At 36.3% G+C, this 21,282-nt stretch overlaps 1 protein-coding gene across 1 annotated transcript in view; it reads right to left on the bottom strand.

Annotated features, from left to right (window-relative positions):
* The window catches only part of ANGPT1 (angiopoietin 1), a 156,660-nt gene that overhangs the window by 27,914 nt on the left and 107,464 nt on the right, over positions 1–21,282 (bottom strand). Inside the window, exon 7 of the mRNA XM_040065768.2 lies at positions 10,701–10,867. Within this exon, the coding sequence (XP_039921702.1) occupies positions 10,701–10,867 (167 nt within the window). The remainder of the gene's footprint in view (positions 1–10,700; positions 10,868–21,282) is intronic.

Here is a 21,282-nt window from a genome sequence, read left to right as displayed (position 1 = left end):
AAGGATTTCATAATATTGTTCTGTCTAGAATTACATTAGTCTCACATAAATCTGCTTTTTCTTCATTAGGTAGTAAGTGGTTGAGCCACTAGTCATTGTTACTCTTAACATTTTATGTAAAAACTTACTGACCTGAATGACTACTAACCACCATGTAGGAGTTAAGTTTTTATGGACTCAGCAAGAGAAAGGCTTAAAACCACAAACCTTCCCTCAGCATGCCATGACCAGCAACGTGTCCTGCTGCAAATAAATTACTCAAGAATCACTGAACTTCCAAGGGAGTGCAAATGTAAGTGTGTAGCAGAATAGTACCCACTGCTTCAAAACATAATTACATAATTTAATATAAACCCATTTAATTCAAAATAACACATGGAACAGGGAGCATAATCTTAGAAATCACTTTCCCACTTCATTGACAAGGGACCTGGGGCCTGTACATTCACTGAGCAGTGAATTCATCCCTGCACAGTGTCAGAGGTTCATGGACGAGCCCATTCCCGGGCAGCACAGATTGCTGCTTTCTCTTGGGAAGCAATAACTATGGTCTGGATACCCTCTGGCAAATGAATGCATTAACCCAAGGCCTTTCATTTCTTTTGTGAGCAAGACAAGACATTGTCTCGTACCTTCAAGCTGTGGACTGTCAGGGGATATAAATGGATGCCTTGCTATTTTCAGAATTTCCTAATGGTTAAAGCTAGGCAGTTCTCTGCTCTGCATGTTGCCTGATTTGGCTTCTGTCTAAGGAGTTTATCTCTCCCCAGGCATGCACAGAGAATCGAGTGTCTCAGGGTCCTGCAGACTGTTCCTAGGGCTCAACAAATTTAATATTAGCACAGAATAATCTTTATCACATATACCTGCAGTAAAAAATGTGAATAACCAGTTAAATTCATTAAATCTAGGATGATGTCTAAGACTAAAAAATTGTTACAAGATATTATTTTTTTTCATTGGCTCACATTTGAATTGATGTTTATTTTATTGTAGATAAGCTTTTTGGAAAAATAAGATACTTTTGTTCTTGCTCATATATTTTCCGTTTCTTAAAAAACTAGTTTAGGAGTCTGGAGGAGGAGATAAGGTCATGCCCACTACATTACATTGTGATAGCTGTGGTGGAACATATTGGAAAATGAGCTTCTCTCCAGTTAAGTGGCTTAAAAGCCCTAAAATGCCAAAGGAGAGAAAAGCTTCTATAGTCATAACAGCAAAATCACACTTAATTACTGAAAGTCTCTTACTAATACCCTATAAAAAACTATTGGAATGTGGGTTCTGCAGGCATGTGAAGTTGAATATATGAATATACTGAATATAATTCAGTATTGATGAAGGATATATATCCATTTGGAGAAGATAATTGAAAATTAACCTGTTAAGGGAAAAGGATAGAGAAAATCAAAACCGAAGACCTCATCAATTTAAAGATAGCTTGGAAGATCTAATAATGAAATTAGATAATAAATATCTACCTATTATTGATAAATAGATGGATACACCAAAATGGTTAGGCCATGGTTAGGCCATTGTTACATCAAATTCTGAATGCAACTTACACTGGATGCTATGCCTTCCTCCTTGAAAACAAGGCTGCTGTACCACCAAGAGTATATACCTAGTAAAACTTGTATTACCAGTACTTTTGTAAAATCTTAAGGAAATAATTTGCTTGTGTTTATGGAACATCAAAGTTGATTTCCCTCTGTGTCCTAGATACTGGTTCATTAAGGAGTTCTAACATCAGTTTTGACCAAACCCCCTCATTTTTAAACAGATTATGTCTGATAAATTATACTATTTCGGAGCTGCCTTTGCATATCAGTATTTAGTAAAAAATACAATAAAAACATAGAGTGATAGAACAGTCTGGGTTGGAAGGAACTTTGAAGATGATCTAATCAAAATTTCCACCCCAGTGAGCAGGAACATCTTCAACTAAATCAAGCTGCTCAGAGCTCTGTCCCACCTGACACTGAATTTTTCTAGAGAGGGGTCATCTACCACTAATTTGAGAAACTTGTTCTGGTATTTCACCACCTCATTGCAAAATATTTCTTCCTTATGCCTAGTCTAAATTTATCTTCTTTCAATTTAAAATCATTATTCCTTGTCTAATGGCAATAGGCCCTATAAACACACTGTCCCAACCTTTCTTATGAAACCCCTGCTAAGTACTGAAAAACTTCTCTAAGATTTCCCTGGAGCCTTCTCTTCTCCAGGCTGAACAGCCCCAACTGTCTCAGACTTTCTTCACAGCAGAGGTTTCAGCCCTGTGAAGTTTTTCAGGGCTCACCTCTAGACCAACTTCAACAGGTCCATGTGTTGTGCTCTGAGGGATCCAGAGACAAAAGTAGCATACCAGATCAGGTCTCACCAGAGCAGAGCAGAGAAACAAAACCCTTCCCTTGCCCTGCTGGCCATATTGCTTTTAATGCAGACCAGGACACTTTTGGCTTTCTGGGCAGCCTAAATACTGGAAGTGCACACTGCTGGGCCATGTCCAGCTTCTCATCCCCCAGAACCACCAAGGCCTTCTCTCATGGGCTGCTCTTGGGCTGTTCATCCCCCAGCTCTCATGGGCTGTTCATCCCCCAGCCTGTGTTGGTACTGGGTGTTGCTCTGATCCAGGTCCAGCACCTTGCTTCCAGACCAGGATCTTCACCTGACTGCCATGACTTTTCAAATATTGCAGCGTGGCTTGGCAACTCCATCAGTCTCTGGACCCTGGGACTCCATTCCCTCTGGACTCTGGGATACATCTTGTGAGGTCCCATAGACTTATGTATGTTCAGTTTCTTCAGGTGGTCACACAACTGATTTTCTCCTACAGCGGGCAGGACTTTGCTTCCCCCATTGTGTAGTCCATGTGCCCAAAAGCTGTGGGAACAGACATTGCCAGTGAAGACTGAGGCCAAAAAAAATTGTGGAGTATTTCAGCCTTCTTCTCATCTGTTATTACCAGTTTTATCAGTCTTGCTCATGGAGGAGAGTACATTTTATTTGACTTTCTTTCTCTTGCTGACACACCTGTAGAAGCCTTTCTTATGATTCTTTGCATCCCTTGCCAAGTTCAGCTCCAGTTGCATCTTCGTTTTCCTGATTTCATCCCTACATAACCAGGCAGTGTACCTACACTTTTTCCAGGAAACCTGGCTCTGCTTCCACTGTCTGCACACTTCCTTCTTGCCCTTTAGTTTGACCAGAAGATCTCAACTCAGCCAACTCTTGACTTTCTTTACTGATTTCTTGCACCTGTGGATTGCTAGATCTTGAATATTATGGGAAGTGTCCTGAAAGACCTATCAGTCTGTTCTGTTCCCTTGTTCCAAAGGACACATTCCCAGGGGCTCTGATTAATAAATTCCTTGACCGAGGTTGTTTTCCTAGAATTCAGGGTCCTGACTTTACTCTTTGCCTGACCCATATCCCTCAGGCCTGCAAATTCCACCAATGCATGAGCAAACTGGTCTAGTGGGAAGTTTTCCTGTCTTTGACAGGGGCTGGAACTAGATGACCTTTAAGGTTTCTTTCAACCCAATCCATTCTATGATTCTGTGACCACTGAAGTATAGGCTGCTTCCCGTCTTGATGTCAGTAATTAGCTAGCTCACTTTTGTTGGTGACCATCAGATCCAGTATTCCACCCTCTCTTTAAGGGCAGCCTATTACCTGGCTTAAGAAGTTATCCTCCATGCACTTCAGGAATCTCCTGGATCGCCTACAGCTCGTTATTATAATTTTTCAGCAGATGTTGGAGTGACTGAAGCAGGAAAAGGGCCTGTAAGTGCAATGCTTCCTTTAGCTAGAGCAAGAAAGTTTTGTCACCAGGCTGTCTTTGAGCAAGTGGCCTGAAGCAGACATCGACAACCAGGCTCCCTTTGCTGACTCAGTCTCCAGTTCTTACCTGTAAGCTTTCAACCAGTTTTAGACTGCTCTTCAGAAACAACTCTTTGCAGTGCAACCATTTATTGATGTAGAGGGCAATGCCTCCAGCCCTCATTCCTTGCCTGTCCCTTCTGAACAGCCTGTGGTCACTGATAGCCACACTTTAGTCAGGCGATTCATCCCACCAAGTTTCACTAATGGCAAGTTGGTCTTCATTTTCTCGTGGCACAGTGGCTTCCAACCCCTGTCTGTTGCCCCACTGGGCTGTCAGCTGTGTCACCTTCTTAGAGGAATAACCCTTGATTCTTCTGAGATATTTCAGTGATGTTTCTCTCTTGGCTTCTGTTACCTCAGGAGGCCCCAGCTCATCTTCTGAAGATTTCAACTGCGCCGCGGCACTGCCAGCATATCTCAATGCATTCTCATTAGATTCCAGAATGAAACCTCTCTTCCTGCTCCACAGTAGTCACAGCTATTGCATATTGAACTATAAATGACTTTAATGAAGTTGGAAGTGGGAAATTATTATCTGTGGATGGATAGTGTATATTGGGATTTATGTGGATTAAGGGTTTTTTTAAATTCATAAATTCCATGAGCATATTTACATCAGCTTTCAGTCAGAGAAATTGTTATATTTAATATCCGCTTACATTTGGAGATACTGCATGAACTGCCAGTGAGTTTTAGTCACAGATATGATGTAGCAACACTGGCATGTTTCCAGAAAGACCTCTGGTTAATGGCATGGGATTGAATCCTTGAACTTCCAGTATTTAAGCCTCATGGAATATTATTGGACTGACAGTATTGTTAAATAAAACAAAATAATTTAAGCCAGATATTTATATATACATAAAGATGTTAAATATTTTCCCATATTTTTGATTTTATACCACTGTTTAGTGAAAATATTTTCAAATTGTGTAAATTATGCATACCACAGATATCATTCTGTTTGTTAATAGAATTTTGCATGGATATTTCCTCTGAAGTAGACTTGCAAATTGAATTTCAGCTTTCAAGAAAAGTAAATTACTACAGGCTTTTTGCATTTTTGCACCATGACTATTTTTTAAGATATTCTGTATTTTTTATATTTGGCAAGAAAAGTACTGGGGTCTCGGCACAGAACTCCTCCCAAGAGGATCTATGTTTATTTTCTCACTTTGCTACAGATTTCCGATATATCTTCCACTGTACTTTTCCTTCCCCATTTGAGACAAGACTGAATAGATCCTTTGAAGGTTTACTGTGATACAAATCATGCTGAAGAAGCTAAGCAGTTGGCTCAAAAAACTTACAAGTCAGATTGATCCCCTGTTTTACAGAAAAACTCAAGTGACACAAGAAGATTTTACTTATAAAACTGCATGTCTGAAAAGCCTGGGTAATAACAAGAACCATACTGATATTTAAAAATGAGAATTTGTACACCAAGAAAGTGATAATGACCTGTGTCCTGTTTATGAAACAGCAATATTACATGGAATATGTTTTTAATTAAGGATACATAAAACCATCTGTCCCCATAAAATTTGTATCTCAAATAATACTTATTTTACTACCTATTAGAAAATTTTCAGCAGTAAAATTTAAAAGACTGTACAGATAAATATATTTTTCTCTATTTTACAGAGAGATAAGTGAGGATTTTTGCAAGAAATTCCATCATTAGTTCAATAATGGTGATAAGTAGCATCAACTTCAAAAAAAATTAAAGATGAACATTATAAGGCTTCTAGCAGCAGACTACCCACCTGATTTGTCTGTGAATACAGAGAGAAAAAAATATTATTTCTGAAATCAAATACACAAACAAAAGTTAAAAGTCCAATATTCTACTCAATGAATTGAAACTCTCTGCTACCAAGTCCCATAAGGTTTACCAATTCTTGGTTTACTTTCATCAACCTTGCTTTGATCTTGTTTCCTAAAGCAAAGCCCGGAGAGACGCAGGAAATTGGAGAGCTTGGAAACTGTCACCTAAATTTGCAGGCCTTGGAAAATCATGTTAGCAGTTTGAAGTGATTTGAAAAATTTTAATGACTACCTCTCCTGTTTTCAACAAATTTCATCAACTTATTGCACCTGAGGACCCACACACTTGACTCTTCCCTACATGATTATTACTGCCCTGTCAATGAGTGTCTTGTGCTCCTAATGGATCTATGCTCTCTTTTTCATGAGTTTTCTAATCATTTTCTCAGGCTTGTTCCAATCTAAAATTTCTTCTTAATTTTAACTACCAAAGGTCAGCCACCACCTTACATCCAAACTGACTCAGGGAAGTTAGGATGTTCTCTGTCCATCACCAGTTTTCACCTATGCCTACACCAATCCCAAAACCTTCCTCACCTGAGCAGCGTTGTCTAATCATTTAATCATATTTCTCCATGGGTAGGACCAAAGTTAGTGAATCATTGCAGCAATAGCAAATTTTCTAACTAAAAGAATGATTAAATACCAGAGTATATTGTCACAGGAGATGTCTATTAAACCTAACAGTTCTGAAGTAAAAATAGCTCAACCAATTAAAAAGTGTAATCTCCCCATTATTCACCCCTAGCTTTGCTTGGAAGTGCTTCTCCTGTGTCATGAATAGCAAAAAACAGATGTATCTGCAGGTGGAAATCACTACTGTTCAATTCAACATTAATATATCTGTTTTCACAAGCTAATATGTAGGGTTATGAATTGTGGTGCCTGAAATCCCAACACATGTTTACTTTTCCTGTTACGGCTGAGGAGTATCTGAGGACATGGGCGAGAGCAGCAGTGTATCACAGCTGTACAGCTCCTAAGAACATCAAACAACGTCAAGTGGGCTAGGCAGAGTCTACACAGGAAAAGGGGAGATGTCATGTGTCTTTTAGGATTCTCTTTCAACTCATGTTTTTATAGTTCTATAAACAATTCCTGACTATATTAAGAAACACTGCACTAAATGGGAGATCTCCGAGTTCTGGCTCTTCTTACTGCATGGAGATTTTACTTGCCACAGTGTAAGTCACAAAGAGTCTGACAGAGATATTTTCATCATATTTAAAGATAGTCTCTGTGTAGTCACCTTGTAGATAAGAAACCTAAAGATGTCCTAAAAGACATAAATCACTTGGATACTGTTATTAAAGTTTTCACATGTGGTGCAACATTTGATTTTTTCTTTCAGTTATCATTTATCATTCTACATTTACTGATTCAGTACCCACCTTCTCATCTCAACCTTCTTCCTAGTCATCATCTGGGATAAATAGATTTTATTCTGATTTCCCAGAAAACCTCTTGGAGCTGTCTCATTTTGAAAGAGAAACAAGTATATTTGAACTTACATGTGTTCAGCATTACTCTTTTTAATAACAGATTCTTTAGACTAATAAAAAGTAGTAAAGAGAATACAAAAAGCCCAGAGAAAAAACAGAACCCTTCTGAAATCACCAACTGGGAGTTATCCAAACCGAACTGAACTTTGCGTAACGTTGAGGCTAGATTTCAGAAGATAAACATGAAAATTATTTTTGATATTTTCTCAAGCAGATTTTATCACTTAATTCCTTTCCTTTCCGTTCCTTTCCTTTCCTTTCCTTTCCTTTCCTTTCCTTTCCTTTCCTTTCCTTTCCTTTCCTTTCCTTTCCTTTCCTTTCCTTTCCTTTCCTTTCCTTTCCTTTCCTTTCCTTTCCATTCCTTCTTTTCTCTCTCTCTCTCTCTCTTTTTTTTTTTTTTTTTTTTTTTTTTTTTTTTTTTTTTTTAAATCTTCCAAATATACAAGGAAGGCACTGCCATTGCAAAATTAAAGATGTTCCACTTCCTGAGTTTTCTTTTCATTTCAATGCTCTTTTCTATTTCAGAAATTCTTGATCCTCTTCCCAGATCAGCTTAGAAACTTGTCTCTTTACTGGTTACTATTACTTAGTGAACTTATGCTATTTGAAACTAATGTGAATCTAGCCAGTGTACAATTACATATTTTTGCTAACAGAAACAACATTTAATGTGGGTCATTATAAGAAACAAGCTTCCAAAATAAGACAGCATCTGTTTTGTTTGGCAAAATAACTCCAAGTAACAGTAATTAAATTTTGAAAAGGTGTGCTGTTCTGTTTTTGAGGTATTGAAAGGAAACATGGCAAATGATGGAAAGTTGTGAAGGAAAGACACTGGGAGCAGGAGTTTGGGAATTGTGCTTTTCAGCTTCAGAAGAATCATTTAAATCCTTAATGGCAGGTCCTCAGATAAAGGGAAAACAGCATTCTCTGAAGGGTGGCCAGCTATTTAGTACTTAATAATAAGGTTTTATTCAGTCAGCCTTCTGGAATTGCTGCTATCACAAATAGTAATGCTGGCAAGCAAAATAAAGAGTTTTAATGTCATAGGATGCATTCCTGTAAAATTTATAAAATAGCCCAACATAATTTTGGTTTGCAAAATCCATTTTTGGCATATATTTGTCTGGACTAGGCACTAGTGCATTTGTCAACCATGAGAAACAGTCTTGACTTGCATATGACTTACACATAATTATTTCCAGGACGGTCACCATGTTACTCAGATATTTTCTTTAACTATTCAAATATACTTGAGTAAAAATAATAGAGGAATTAATTTGAAACTGAAAGGGCCAACAGAGATGGACTGTTATACTTTTTTATGTTTTTAATTTTGCTTATTCCAGAAAAATATGAATTAAACTGATTCCCCATTTCCTCGACAGAAGAGCTTCAGTTGCACCATAAGACCAGAGTGTGAGCAGATCTCATTCTGGCCTTCATTTATACTATGGAATAGGACAGGAACCAAAAGTGCAGTCAATAGCCCCCAGTCAAATTCCCTTTGATTTTTGTGGAAAAGTAATTTTGACATGGGTAGCAGAATTTATGCCTGTTACCCAACATTAGACTCTTTGAGGCCTGTATGACCTCTCTGATTTAATTTCTAGAGGTTTAATTTATATCTCTTTTGGTTTTCTTGATCAGCAAGAAGAATTATATGCATCATTTTTAAATTTTTTGTTCCATATTCAGAAAAATTATTTATATTGCAAAAGATCTCCCTTTTTTATAATGAAAGTGGGTTCCCTTCCCTTCCCTTCCCTTCCCTTCCCTTCCCTGGCCTTCCCTTCCCTGCCCTTCCCTTCCCTTCCCTTCCCTTCCCTTCCCTTCCCTTCCCTTCCCTTCCCTTCCCTTCCCTTCCCTTCCCTTCCCTTCCCTTCCCTTTTTGAAACATAAGACATTCTCTTGGCTATTTTGCCATGAATGAACACAGAGGAGTCCTGAAAAAGAAATCCTCTCTAAATGTGAGCTTTAACATGCTATATTTTCAACAGCCTTCCAATTCCCTAACAATACATATTGTCCTTAGTCCAGAATAAAGATGAGCAAAAAAAATCCCGTTTTTGTTAGCAAAATCAGTCATTTTAGTTCGTCCCCTGAGTAATACTCCTTTCCTCTGATTCATCATCAATTTTTGAGCTGTGTATAACTGCCCTTCAACATTTTTCTCCATTTGAAAAGGATTTTTCTCATCTTTTCCTTTTGAACTTCTACTGATGTTTAAGAGCCTACTTTTACACTGCTTTTTTTATGTTTTGTATAAGTATTTCCTGCCTCTTTTTTGAGAAATTACTTATATTTATTCTTTGCCTTAAACTACCTTGGAATAGGTTCTCCACCTTTCCGGATTTGGGGAAATGGCTTTCCATGGGCAGTGCCAGGCTCAGCACTGCTGGAGAAGTTATCCTTTGTGTGCAGAGGGACAATCCTTGCTTTATGCAGGAGCTAAACTCGTACTGATTGCTTGTAAAGGGATCCTCTGCACTTGCACGGCACTGGCTGCTGCCCCTGCCAAACCCAGAGGGCAGGGGTACTGCTCTGTGTCCCACCTGGGCACAACCCTGTCAGCAGAAAGAGCAAATTGCTCTCACTCCATTTCACTGGGGACCCGGGGGAGGGAGGCAGTCAGCATTTTTGAGAATCATGTTACTTGAATGTAAAGATCTGAATACCAGCCTAGTCTCACATGCCTTGAATGTTTGCGTTTACAATATATCTGCTTCTCTACTGAGTCTTATGCTAATTAGATGTGCTGTAAATAATAACTGGATATTTTTATGGCCTTCATTTTCATTTTCTATGATTATACTGTCTGCTCAGATGAAGCAATGATTAAAAATTGTATAAATTACTACTTAGGTTATCTGCATTTCTTGTGTCTTCAAGTTGTTTCTTCTGGGTTTTTTTCAGGGGGGTGTTTTTTGTTTGTTTGTTTGTTTTGTTTTGTTTTGTTTTAAATAATCTTTTATCTTAAAACAAAGTACGGGAGAAAAATATTATTAAGAAAAGTTTTTGTGTTCAATTTCCTCAAAATAAGATCCAGCATTCTGTTTTTCCTCTTCATTTACACTAAATTTTTAGTTTGGAAATATTAGATGGTTTAACAGCATTTTTGGTCTTTTATTCCCATGTCCATTGTTTCAGTCTTCTGCTTCTGAGGTAGATATCCTTCAGGTTTTAATGAAGAATCCAAATCTTTTTTCTATTCAATCAGTTTTGGGTTCTGAATATAAAAGTTATACAGTTTTTAGCAGTTCTACCAGACAAGACGATTAATAGATCCTTTGTACTCAGATATGTTAGGTTTACTCTATCCTTCTATCACTGAGAAACCTGATTTCTGTTTTATTTTTACAATCTTTATCCACTTTTGATGAAAATCAGAATCATATTATTGTCCTTTCTCATATTTGACAAGTGAACAATGAACAATATTTATCACTCAGCAGAGTCAAAAGAATTTCAATAGATTCTTACCTGTAATTCTGTTTTTCATTTCCTATGTGAAATCTGTCATATTGTGAATATGCCCGGTTTCCTTCCCAGTCCATTAATTCAATTCTTAGAGAATATTGCCTCTGACTTGTTATTGCAAAGATAAATTCATTTCCCAGCCAATGTTCACCTGATGGGCTACCAAAACCCTAGAAAAAATTGGCAAAATAACTAGATGTAATCATTGTAATTGGTAGAGCCTTTATACAATAATAAAACCATCATTATATTTTACCTGTACATTCTAATTACCAGTCACAACTTTCTTTGCTCTGGTTTGACTGTCTCTAAAATGATTCTACTAATATGTATGATGTAGGAATATCATGCAGTTCACCTGGTGTTTGAAATGGTAGCTGAGGTTATCAGCTGGAAATCATTTTACAGGTCCATGATATTAATAGCATGATGATGTATTTGCATGTTGTTCAATGGGAATACTTGACATAGTAATATCCTATGATGCATTTAATATGATGTCAAACCTTGTTATCTAGCTCTTCTAGTCACCTTGCTCTCCTCACATTTCATACGTTGCAATCAGATGATCTTATTTCTGGTTAAGCAAACAGTATCATTTTCAAACATGGAAAAATAATAATGAAAGAAAAAGTATAATTAATTTTCAAAACCAATTCCCAGGCATATGTTTTTATGCATCTCCAGGTTTTAAAGTTGTTTACATTGCAGCTAATATTTTACTATATTAAATTTAAGGTTTTATTCAGTCATTAACTTATTTAATCTATATTAGAATAATTGTTCTTTTTAAACTATTATTTCATACCTGGGAACTCTTTAATCCATTTAAATTTTTTTTATTCTTTAGACAGTAGAAATTATTTTCAACTAGAATACTTATTTGTGAAGTAAACATGAATGTGCTTGCTTATTCATATTTCTTAAGATAGGAAGAATGGGAACCAGAAATCTCCTGATTCACTTACAGTGGGGCTGGGGGTGTTTTAGAAGGTCCTGTGAAAATTTCGAAGTCTAATTAAATGAAAGATTGGATTATTTCCAGAAAGCACGTATTTTTTAAAGGGGTTAAAATCAAGAGATTTCCTTGGGACTAAAGGTTAGATCATGAGAAATGTGTCTCTGAGACACATTGGCAAGACATCGATCTTCTCTATATATGTTTCAGTCACTCCTAACATGAGATGAAGACATCGAAAGCAGAGATCTCTCTCTTTTTTCTTTTATTTTATTGCTGTGGCTCCAGCCCTGATTAGTTGGGTCTCTGGAGGATGAAATCCTGCCTGCCCAGATGCCATGTGGTAGCACAGGTAATACTCGCTCAGGCAACGTATTAGGTAAATCAGCTGAAAATTGCTGAAGAAAATTAATTTAAAAAATTTAGAAATTTAAAGGTTTGACTGGTCCAAAAAATAAAAATGGATTATTTTTGTTGTTGTTGTTGTTGCTGTTCCTAGAGAGAATTACAGTAGAAAGTACTTTACTCCGGACTCATTTTTGTTTACATGACCCCACTTGAGCATATATTTGGTGACTCACTGGTAGTAGAGGCTGAGATGTTTGGGTATGCTGATCTGAGTACACTAACTTGTATTTTGAATAAACACGTCTGCCTTTTGGCTCAGAGACTGTCAAGAGGTACCCATGGACAAAGTGTTTCATCTGCAAGATCTGAAATTCAGTAGTCTGTGGCAAGTCTCTAAGAAGTCTCAGACTGAAATGTGGGACCATACATACTATTAGTTGGCTTTTCCTTCCATGCATGTTATTTCATTATATCCTCTTTCTGCAACAGACTACTTCCTACTTATAGAACTATCTGTAAATACTGGCTGTAGGTATTACCCTGCTTTGAACCCATCTGTCTTCCAGTGCGAGCTGCTGCTCCTCAAGTTTTCCCATCATGATGCTGTTATTTCTCACTTGCTGCTTTGATGGCATTCGCATTCATATTTGGCTTTGTACATTCCTCCTAAAACATGAAAGTACTTGTTTCTCACCTGTATGAACCCTGTCTACAGCTGGCACACCCTTCTGTAGCTATCACTGTTTTCTTTCTGTGCTTTTGATTCTTCCCATCACCTTGCCTTGTCTTTCTACCCTTGACTGTCCCACCTGGTACCTCCTGTTCTAGTAGCTTTGGCAGTGTCATACCAGGGCAGTTAGTGGTTTGTCTGTGACATCTTTCACCACTGGTCACCATCACTCATCTCAGAGTAAGGCAAAACATGCTCTGCATAGACTACCTACCAGGAAGTTTGTCTTGCTAAAATCCAGAAAGAAGAAGTGGAGCATAGTTGTTCAGATATCAGTCAAACTAGTTATCCTGGAGTTTACATGGTTTCTTATTCACAGAAATATTATTATTATTATCTGTCTGTCTTTAAGGAAATATTATCAGGAAGTTCTTTCTTTCTTTTTCCCAGTGCAGGAAAGCTGAGGGGACTCCCTTTTGAACTGTTGTGTATTGAATTATATATATCTTATCTCATTTAGATTACAGCCTATTCAGGATGTAATATATGTAGTGTTTTAACATTATATGATCCCTTATGTGTTTTATAGAAACTCCAGACATCATATATAAGTATTCTGAAGTAATGATTTTTTTCTTCAAATTTTCACCTCCTTCTCCCTTTTCACCTGTGTTATTGCACAAAGATGAAAACCTATCACTTAAGTGCTTTGCTCTCTTGACCAGAGGAAATGAAGCTGCAGCAACAGGGAACAAAAGAAATATAAAAAGAAGTATTGAATATCATTAGGAAATCCACCACATTAGTTATGAAAAATGGAATCCCATTATCAGGGGCTACAATACTGAAACTCAGATTAGAAATGCCTAGAATAAGATTTTTTTTTTTTTTTCCCCTTGACAGAAGTAAATTCTTTTCAAACTACTTGCTTTTACAAAAAGAAAACCAAGGAAGTAAGTGGGATATAAAACATCTTTCTGAAGCAAGGAATGCTCCAAAGGAGAAGCAGTGTACTTTATTAAACACCTAATATGGCTAAAAAGATATAAACAAACAAACAGGCACTCAAAGCTTTCATAGATGTAAACCAGAGAGGAGCAGCACGCTTCTGTTAAGCACAGAGTTGGCAGCAATTTCTACAAGTATAATTTTATTATGCCAAACTCAACTGTTTCCAACCTGTATTTAGTCTGCAGTTTACTGCCTATATTTCAAAGCTGAAGAAAGAGTTGCGTGCATACTGTTTTCCCCAGATACTTTGGCTGACTTAATAACTATACAGCTCTCCTTGTTTATATCCTACTTAGACTGTCTCTATAACAACAACACCACTACTTTGATGGGTTATGTAAACTTCTGTGAGCAGAAGAAAATAGCATATTATTAGCCAAAAAACCCCTGAAAAACATGATTTAATTTTGTGTTTCCATTCCCAACCCTGAGGCTGGCAAAGAAAATGGTTGTGCCTTGTTCTTTTGATTTACCTTCAGAATCCTTAGCTTTCAAAGAACACTTCAGAATTTTATCTTCAAACACCTTTTTTTTTTTTTTTTGTCTCAGAAAAATTAGGAAAACAAATTCGCATAAATGTTATGCCCACCTGTCCTTTATACTTGTGAAATACTTTTTGAACATTTTTGAGGTTTGGTTAAAAATCACAGAAACTTGATGTTCAACATGGTTTCAGAGAACTGGTGTTGAGTTGCTGCTAGGAGAAATGCTGAAGGAGAGGCTCAGCTGTTGCCTATTCCAATTGCTACAAGCAGACACAGAGCAGGCAGCCAAGTGCAGATGCTGAGTAAATATTGCCTCAGAGGTTCTTAGACATCTGGGAGAGATTGAGGGACATAAAAGGGGAACTCAAGCTTTCACCACAGAGAATCCTAGAAAATAATAGGGTTTCAGAAGATTATTCATAATAAAAATGGGACTTCTATGTGAGACTCAGGACAAAAGTCCACAGAAAAGCAGACCTCATTAATTTTGATGTTCATGAGAGAATTCAGCAATTGTTCAATAATTAAACTTCAGTAATGAAAAATAAGCATTTTAGTTAGCAGTCCATTTGGGTTTATACTGCTGCTCAAATCTGTAGGGCCCCAAGTGATAAGATGCCTAAAGCCTTGCCTAAGACCATGCTTGTCATTTGTGGACTGATGCCTCAGATTTAGGACAAGAGATTTTGTTTTGAGAATGCCTTAGGGCAGTGTTAAAAGTTAATGTTAGGAGTGACCTTTTTCAGATGCATAGCTGTTATTAGATATATTTGTTTCCCAGTACATATATACACTGTCAACAAACACTTCGGGTTTTGCATTCAACTGTTATAGCAAATGCTTCCATAATTATTTGTGTTAAAGTTTTGTGGCTGAACTCAAGGAATTACATGAGGTGATCCAAGTCATCCTCAGCTATCAATCCACTAGGAGAAGGAACATCTGTATTTCATGAATGTATTTGCAGTTAACTACATTTTAAGACTCCCTGAAACCCAGTGGGTCTTAGACACGGTTCCAAAATTGCATTTAAAGCTACTAAGAGACACTATTTTGTCATTATCTTTTTATATTTTGTTTGTTATTTCTTTTCAAATAAAGAGATTAATTCTTTAAGCTCTACATTTTATTCCAAAAATGCTCAAATTTGCTTTTCCCTAGAAATTTACATAATATTTTGAGATGGCTGGCAAACCAGAGGCTTTAAATTCCAAAAATAGTGCTTAATGTAATAGGAAAATCAGTAATTTCCAAAAGTTCTCAGAGTTCTCACTAGCACTCTATGGAAGCTGGGAAAATATAGCAGGGAAATATGCTTATATTTTCATAATATGCTTTCTTATCTCTCCACTATTAGTCACAAAAAAAATGCACAAATGTTTGCACTGATCCAGCATAGATTATTATAATGTTTCATTTTATTCTGCACAAACAGAAAAAAAAATATTTTTGCTACTGAAAATTTCATTCAGATCATATTTTGGCAAAGGCTGATCTGAAATAAGACATAAAAATCACAAACGAGTAAATTCTTTTATCCAGGTTTTGTCATTGAGGAACAATAAAGTAATGTTTTATACTACATTAGAGCAGATTGTTCTTCCTACATGAGAGAATTTGTTTTCAGAGAAAAAAAAACCACAATACATAACTGTACTGACAACTGTGAATCCATTTTTGTAGTCAGTTGAAGCAAAGCTGTTTTCTGTTTCTATATAACTTTATCATAAGCTCTGTAAATTCTGAAATAATGTTCAACTGTTATGCAAAAAAAAAAAAAAAATTATTGTTCTTTTGTATGGATTAAAGTACTTAGAACTAGGAATCAAAACCAAACCCACATGATTGTATTATATTTATTCTAGATGACATCTGACTTCTACATCAGCTCATTTTCAATTTCAATTTGGTTATTAACAGAGCCCAAACTACTAAAGAAGTCATAAGTACAAAGAAACAGAATTCAGTACTGGTTTTAAAAACGCCCTTAAGAATTTGCAAAGTTGATACTTATTCAAAAATAATAAGTAGGGTGCAAAAGAATTTTATTAGCTTTGGCAAAATCTTTGAGGGTATTCTGCCTGAATCAAGTTGCTCCAAGTTCATTAAACAATTATCTCTCTTACTTTATTTATTTTGTCTGATAATGCTCACAGGAAGCTTTGACTTTTTATAGACAAAACAAATTGAAACCAGACACAGCCAATATATCCTATGGGTTCATCTTCTGTCAGACAATTCAGTGAATAAAGCAGATAATAATTCAGTGTTTTACAGCAGCAACGACTTCCCAGAAGCCATAAAGGATATTCAGCTCCTTTTGCCTTAGCTGAAAATGCAGAATGAATATTTTTTAAGAAGATAATTTCTAAAATATGTTTGTATACTTTTTTGTACACTTGTATATTTTCATTCCCATCATATTATATTATTCATTCTGTTATTAGAAATAAAGATTTAGTTTATAGAAATTATTTCAATTTCCTCAGATAACATATGTGTTAATTAATGTTAAGTTAAAAGAATATTGGAAAATATTTCTAAATATTCAGATTTTTTCCTAGGAAATACTAACATATATTTGTTGGCAAGTTTTAAAAATATATTTAGGTTGAAGGCAGAGATACCTTCTCAAAAGACTAAAAAGAAAACGAAGCTATTGTCAGTTTAAATAAAGAACTAAATATCTGTATAATCTGCCGGAAAATATTGTTTGTAATCTGCAGCAATTCAGCCTGTTGCACTTCTTTCTAGACTAAATATATTAGTAGACGTATAGAAATTCGGTTCACTTTTTACTTTTTCCTTCTCAAACACACACAATATCAGTAGCAGCAAAATTGCCAATGAATAAAAATCACAGGGACAGATTGAAGTGTAAATCTTACACAGAGGTTCCCTCTGGCTGGGCAAGGGACCCAAAACAGCTCAGTTGCCTACATACATGACCTAAAAATAAAATAACCAGTACATCTTCCTCAGGCCTGGATTTCAATCTACTTCCTTACCATGTAACTGAAAATGGGAGAGTATTTCTTACTGAGACAAATTACATTGAGAACCTTTATCCCAAGCTACATTTTTCACTCCAGGACAAGTGGATCCTAGGAATGAACAGACACTTAGTGTGGCTCCTAGTAAGAGCATCCCAGGGATATGGGTATGTATTAAAGAAAAGAAAACTCTTTTTTTTTTTGAGCTCTGAGAAAAATGAATTTTGAGCTTCAGATACCTTTCTGATTCATTATTTGCAAAGAAATAAATGGTAAGTTTTAAGGCTAAATATGCAAAATATAAGAAAAAAATTAAAAAAATAATTTTTGTGATTTCAGGTAAAAATAAAAACTTTGGGGATGTAGGACTTAATTCTCTTCTCCAAATACACTGATTAATCCCAAGTAGCAAAAATGAGCATGACTAGGAGCATAGATGCTACAACAAGACCAAAAGTTTGTGAGTTTGAAAAGGGGCTTGAGTTTCAGCCCCATAATTTGTCTAAATAGAGCAAGCATCAAATTTATGGATTGTTTTTGAATTTCATGCTTGGCTCAGCTGGTAGTCTAAACAGCTGAACAAGAATAGAAGTTGACTGACATCAGAGTCAAAAAGTTACACTTCTAATTTGTCACAATCCCCAAAGCAAAGAGCTGCTCCAGTAAGTTCCAAACAGATCAGATCACACAGAAGATGCTCCTCCCTGAAGACAAACACTGTTCCATGAGGAGAGCATGCAACTGCTATTTGTGAAGGCATATGCTGCCATTCTACTATATTTTCAAGTCACAGATTTTAAAAGCAACCTCATAGAATCTTACCTGGATCTTCTAATATACCACTTTCGTCTTGTGGTTAGAACAGTTCTTTAATGACTTTAACCTTTCTCATGTTGCTCTACTAGAGGCTGTAAGCATGATTAAGCTAAATCTTGATATCATTATATAAAATGTATTAAATAACAGTCTTTGGAATACCGCATGAATCATTTCAGTATAAATTAATGCTGTTATATTGAAGCACTGGTGGCAAAACAGGCACAAATATGTATGTGTCAACACAGTTCTTGAAATGGATGCTATCCAGCAATGTTTGCTTAGGAAAGACAGTGTTGAGTATAAGACATTTAAAACACAACTGAGCTCCAACTCAAAACTGTGTTTAATTTCACATCCAAAAATATTCTCCAAAATAAAGAGGATGCTTCCTTTTGTAGTAACATCTCTCGTGCCCAATATAGTGATCCAACCCTCTCTGAGACAAATATTGTTTCATTCTTGCTCCCTTACATAATTTTGTTGAAGCTTACACTGTAGATTAAGCCTTGGTCAGGACCAGAAGAGTTTCATGAGCTTGTTTTTGTAAAACAAAATATGGTCTCTCACCACTCCAGCATCATGTCTATCTCTACTGGACATACTGGATTTAGATCTCAGGAGAAGCAGAGACCTTTTTATAGCACTGATGAAAGTAACAATTATATGAGCAACTGTTGCAGTCAGAATGGACTTTTTATTAGACCAGCATGACACGCTGTTCTTTATCACGGAAGGGTGGGTCTCTGTGAAAGGCGTTACTCACATAATATCTCAATACACATTCCAGTCACCAAAAATCATTTCCTTTTATCCAACTTACTTGGTAAATGTGTGAAGGAAACAAATTACTTCCATGTCATCTATCCCAGTCCCTTGAAAAAAATTGTTTATTTTCAGATGTAAGAAACTTACGACTTTGAAGCATACTATCATAAATAATGAATTTGTCGCTATATGGTACCAAATTATTTATGTCTTGAGTGTGCCTTTTTTATCCCCTTGTAATCATAACACACTCTTATAAGTCATTCATTCAACATATTAATTCAAGACCACCACTACTCCAACCTGTCTTGTTTTTTTAGGCTACAGAAACATTATTTCTGTCTTTTCCAGAGTGATGCATCCCCTTGTTTTTGCTTTTCTCACAGGTCCACCCTGTTCTCAAATCCTTCATTTTGCAGAAGGAACCATGCTGGTGTTAGAAGGCACTTCATAAACTGCTCCATGCTACTGACAGGGGAAAAAACCCAAAGCCATCTCTGCTGAAGAAATTATGGGATTTATCTCCATCTAATAGCTAGATAGATAGATGTTGTACAGATAGCTTTATGAAGTCTCTCTTCCTTCCAGAAAAATTTTTGTATTCCTTTCCTGTTCCAAGGTTATCTTCAAAATGCTTGCCCAGGTTCTTTGAACCAGTAATTCTTTCTTTCACAAGTGTTTCACTAAGACATGGGGGGAAGAAGAATCTGTGAAAAGTTCTCTAAAAATTTCCCATGCTAACAGTGAAATTGCCTCAAATCTGACACCAAAGCAGCCCTTTGCCAGCTGGAATTTGGGAATGGCCCAACACCTGTCACTGCTTGGGCATTATCTGTGCATGTTATTTGAGTCAAACTAAAACTACTCTAAAATGTAGTGATGAAGATCTTTTGTCACAAGACATATTTGAGTCCTTCCATTTAAAGAACACAGGCGTACATCTATCAATGAAAAAAATGTGAAGTTTTCATGACCTTAACAATGCATAACATACCTTAAATAGTTATAATCCTAGAGAATGAATGAAAATTCATTCAGAATATCTAGATTAAAAAAAAATCTGAGAATTATGAAAGATATGGTTCCCACAGTATGGGCTTTCAAATTATGAACTTTTTTTTTTTTTTTTCTGTCAAGAACATTCTCCTCAGCCAAGCCATATGGTTTATGTAATTTTTGTTTGAAGTCCCACCCACATCTGATGTTATTTTGCATTAAGATAGTGGAACCAGAATCAATAACCTTACAAAAACAATTCTAAAAGGTGCTTTATGCATTTTTATGTAGTCATTCTCACTTGAAAAAGAAAATTTTGAACATAATGTTCTAATTATTGAAAGGCGTTGGAGCTCTGTCTGCAGTTGTTTGATTCTCCAAGTATTTGGGGGTAAAATATAACCTGAATTCTATTTGTAAATGGATGCAACTACAACAGGGAATTATCTGTGATCTGTCATGCTCTAAGAGTAAACTACATCAGCTTGAGTTTTTGTCTCTTTGTTCAAGACAAATGTAATATAAATTGTGGTGAATGCCTATTCTGAATGAGAAAAATGTGCAAGTTAACATTGCTACTGAAGCAATATAGAAAAAAATAAATATGAGAGTTCAAAGACAAGAAAGGTGGGCAGGGAGAATTATAATTGAACTTGAAACTTGAACTGAAAGTTTCACAAGAGAAATTAAAATTTTCAAGCTGGAAGCCTCACAACAGGTGGAGACCATAAAAGGAATTAGGAGGCCATATTCTAAAACAGGAGCTGAACAGTTTGCAAATAAAAATTGAATGCAAGTATCATCTGGAAGTTTTCAGAATGAACTGAACAAAGGCATTGAAAAATAAAGTCTGTATTGGAATGTTAGTTCTTATGTAGGACTTGCAAAGACTAGCAAGATCAAAACATGGGAGGACCAGCAATCTTACTGTCATAAACAAGAAGGTTTTCCAGGAAACAGGTAGGACCTCTGCCCAAACTAGAGCTTAAGCACAGAAGTGAAGTGTAGGAAGTATACAAAAATGTGTAAAACCCATCATGTCTAGAAGCAAATCAGTGACATGAAGTACAAAGATGTGTTTGGCTGTCTTCTAAGTAGGCAGAAGACTCAGATCACATGATTTGTTATAATAGCTTAACTTTACTGAGACTCAGGCTATTCCAGATAACACAATGTAAATTCCTGTTAGAATTGCGTCCAAAAATATTTCCTGAGAAAGTTCTGGTGACTACCTCCGTGGTCTGGCTCTCAGCATGTGAAAAATTTAAGCCACAAAAGAACATAAATTATACTGCTCTGGTGTCATACCACATCAGCACTATGGAGATAGCCATCAATTTGACACAACAGCTTTAAGAGAAAAGAAAAAGAAGAAACTGCGAAAGAAATGGAAGAGGTTTTGTAGATGTGCCTTTCAAGCACACACAAACGCTACTGATAACTTCTGAAACAATTGGCAGCAGACTTGTTTTAAGCATTGAACTGTTGTTGGACTCTTAGATATTAATCAGGAACATGAAATTGAAGGAATGTGGAACTT

This window comes from Hirundo rustica, chromosome 1 (genome assembly GCF_015227805.2).
Source record: "Hirundo rustica isolate bHirRus1 chromosome 1, bHirRus1.pri.v3, whole genome shotgun sequence".
In the NCBI taxonomy this organism is placed as follows: domain Eukaryota; kingdom Metazoa; phylum Chordata; class Aves; order Passeriformes; family Hirundinidae; genus Hirundo; species Hirundo rustica.
Note: the sequence above shows the minus strand (reverse complement) of the source record. Positions and strands in the feature narration are given on the sequence as shown.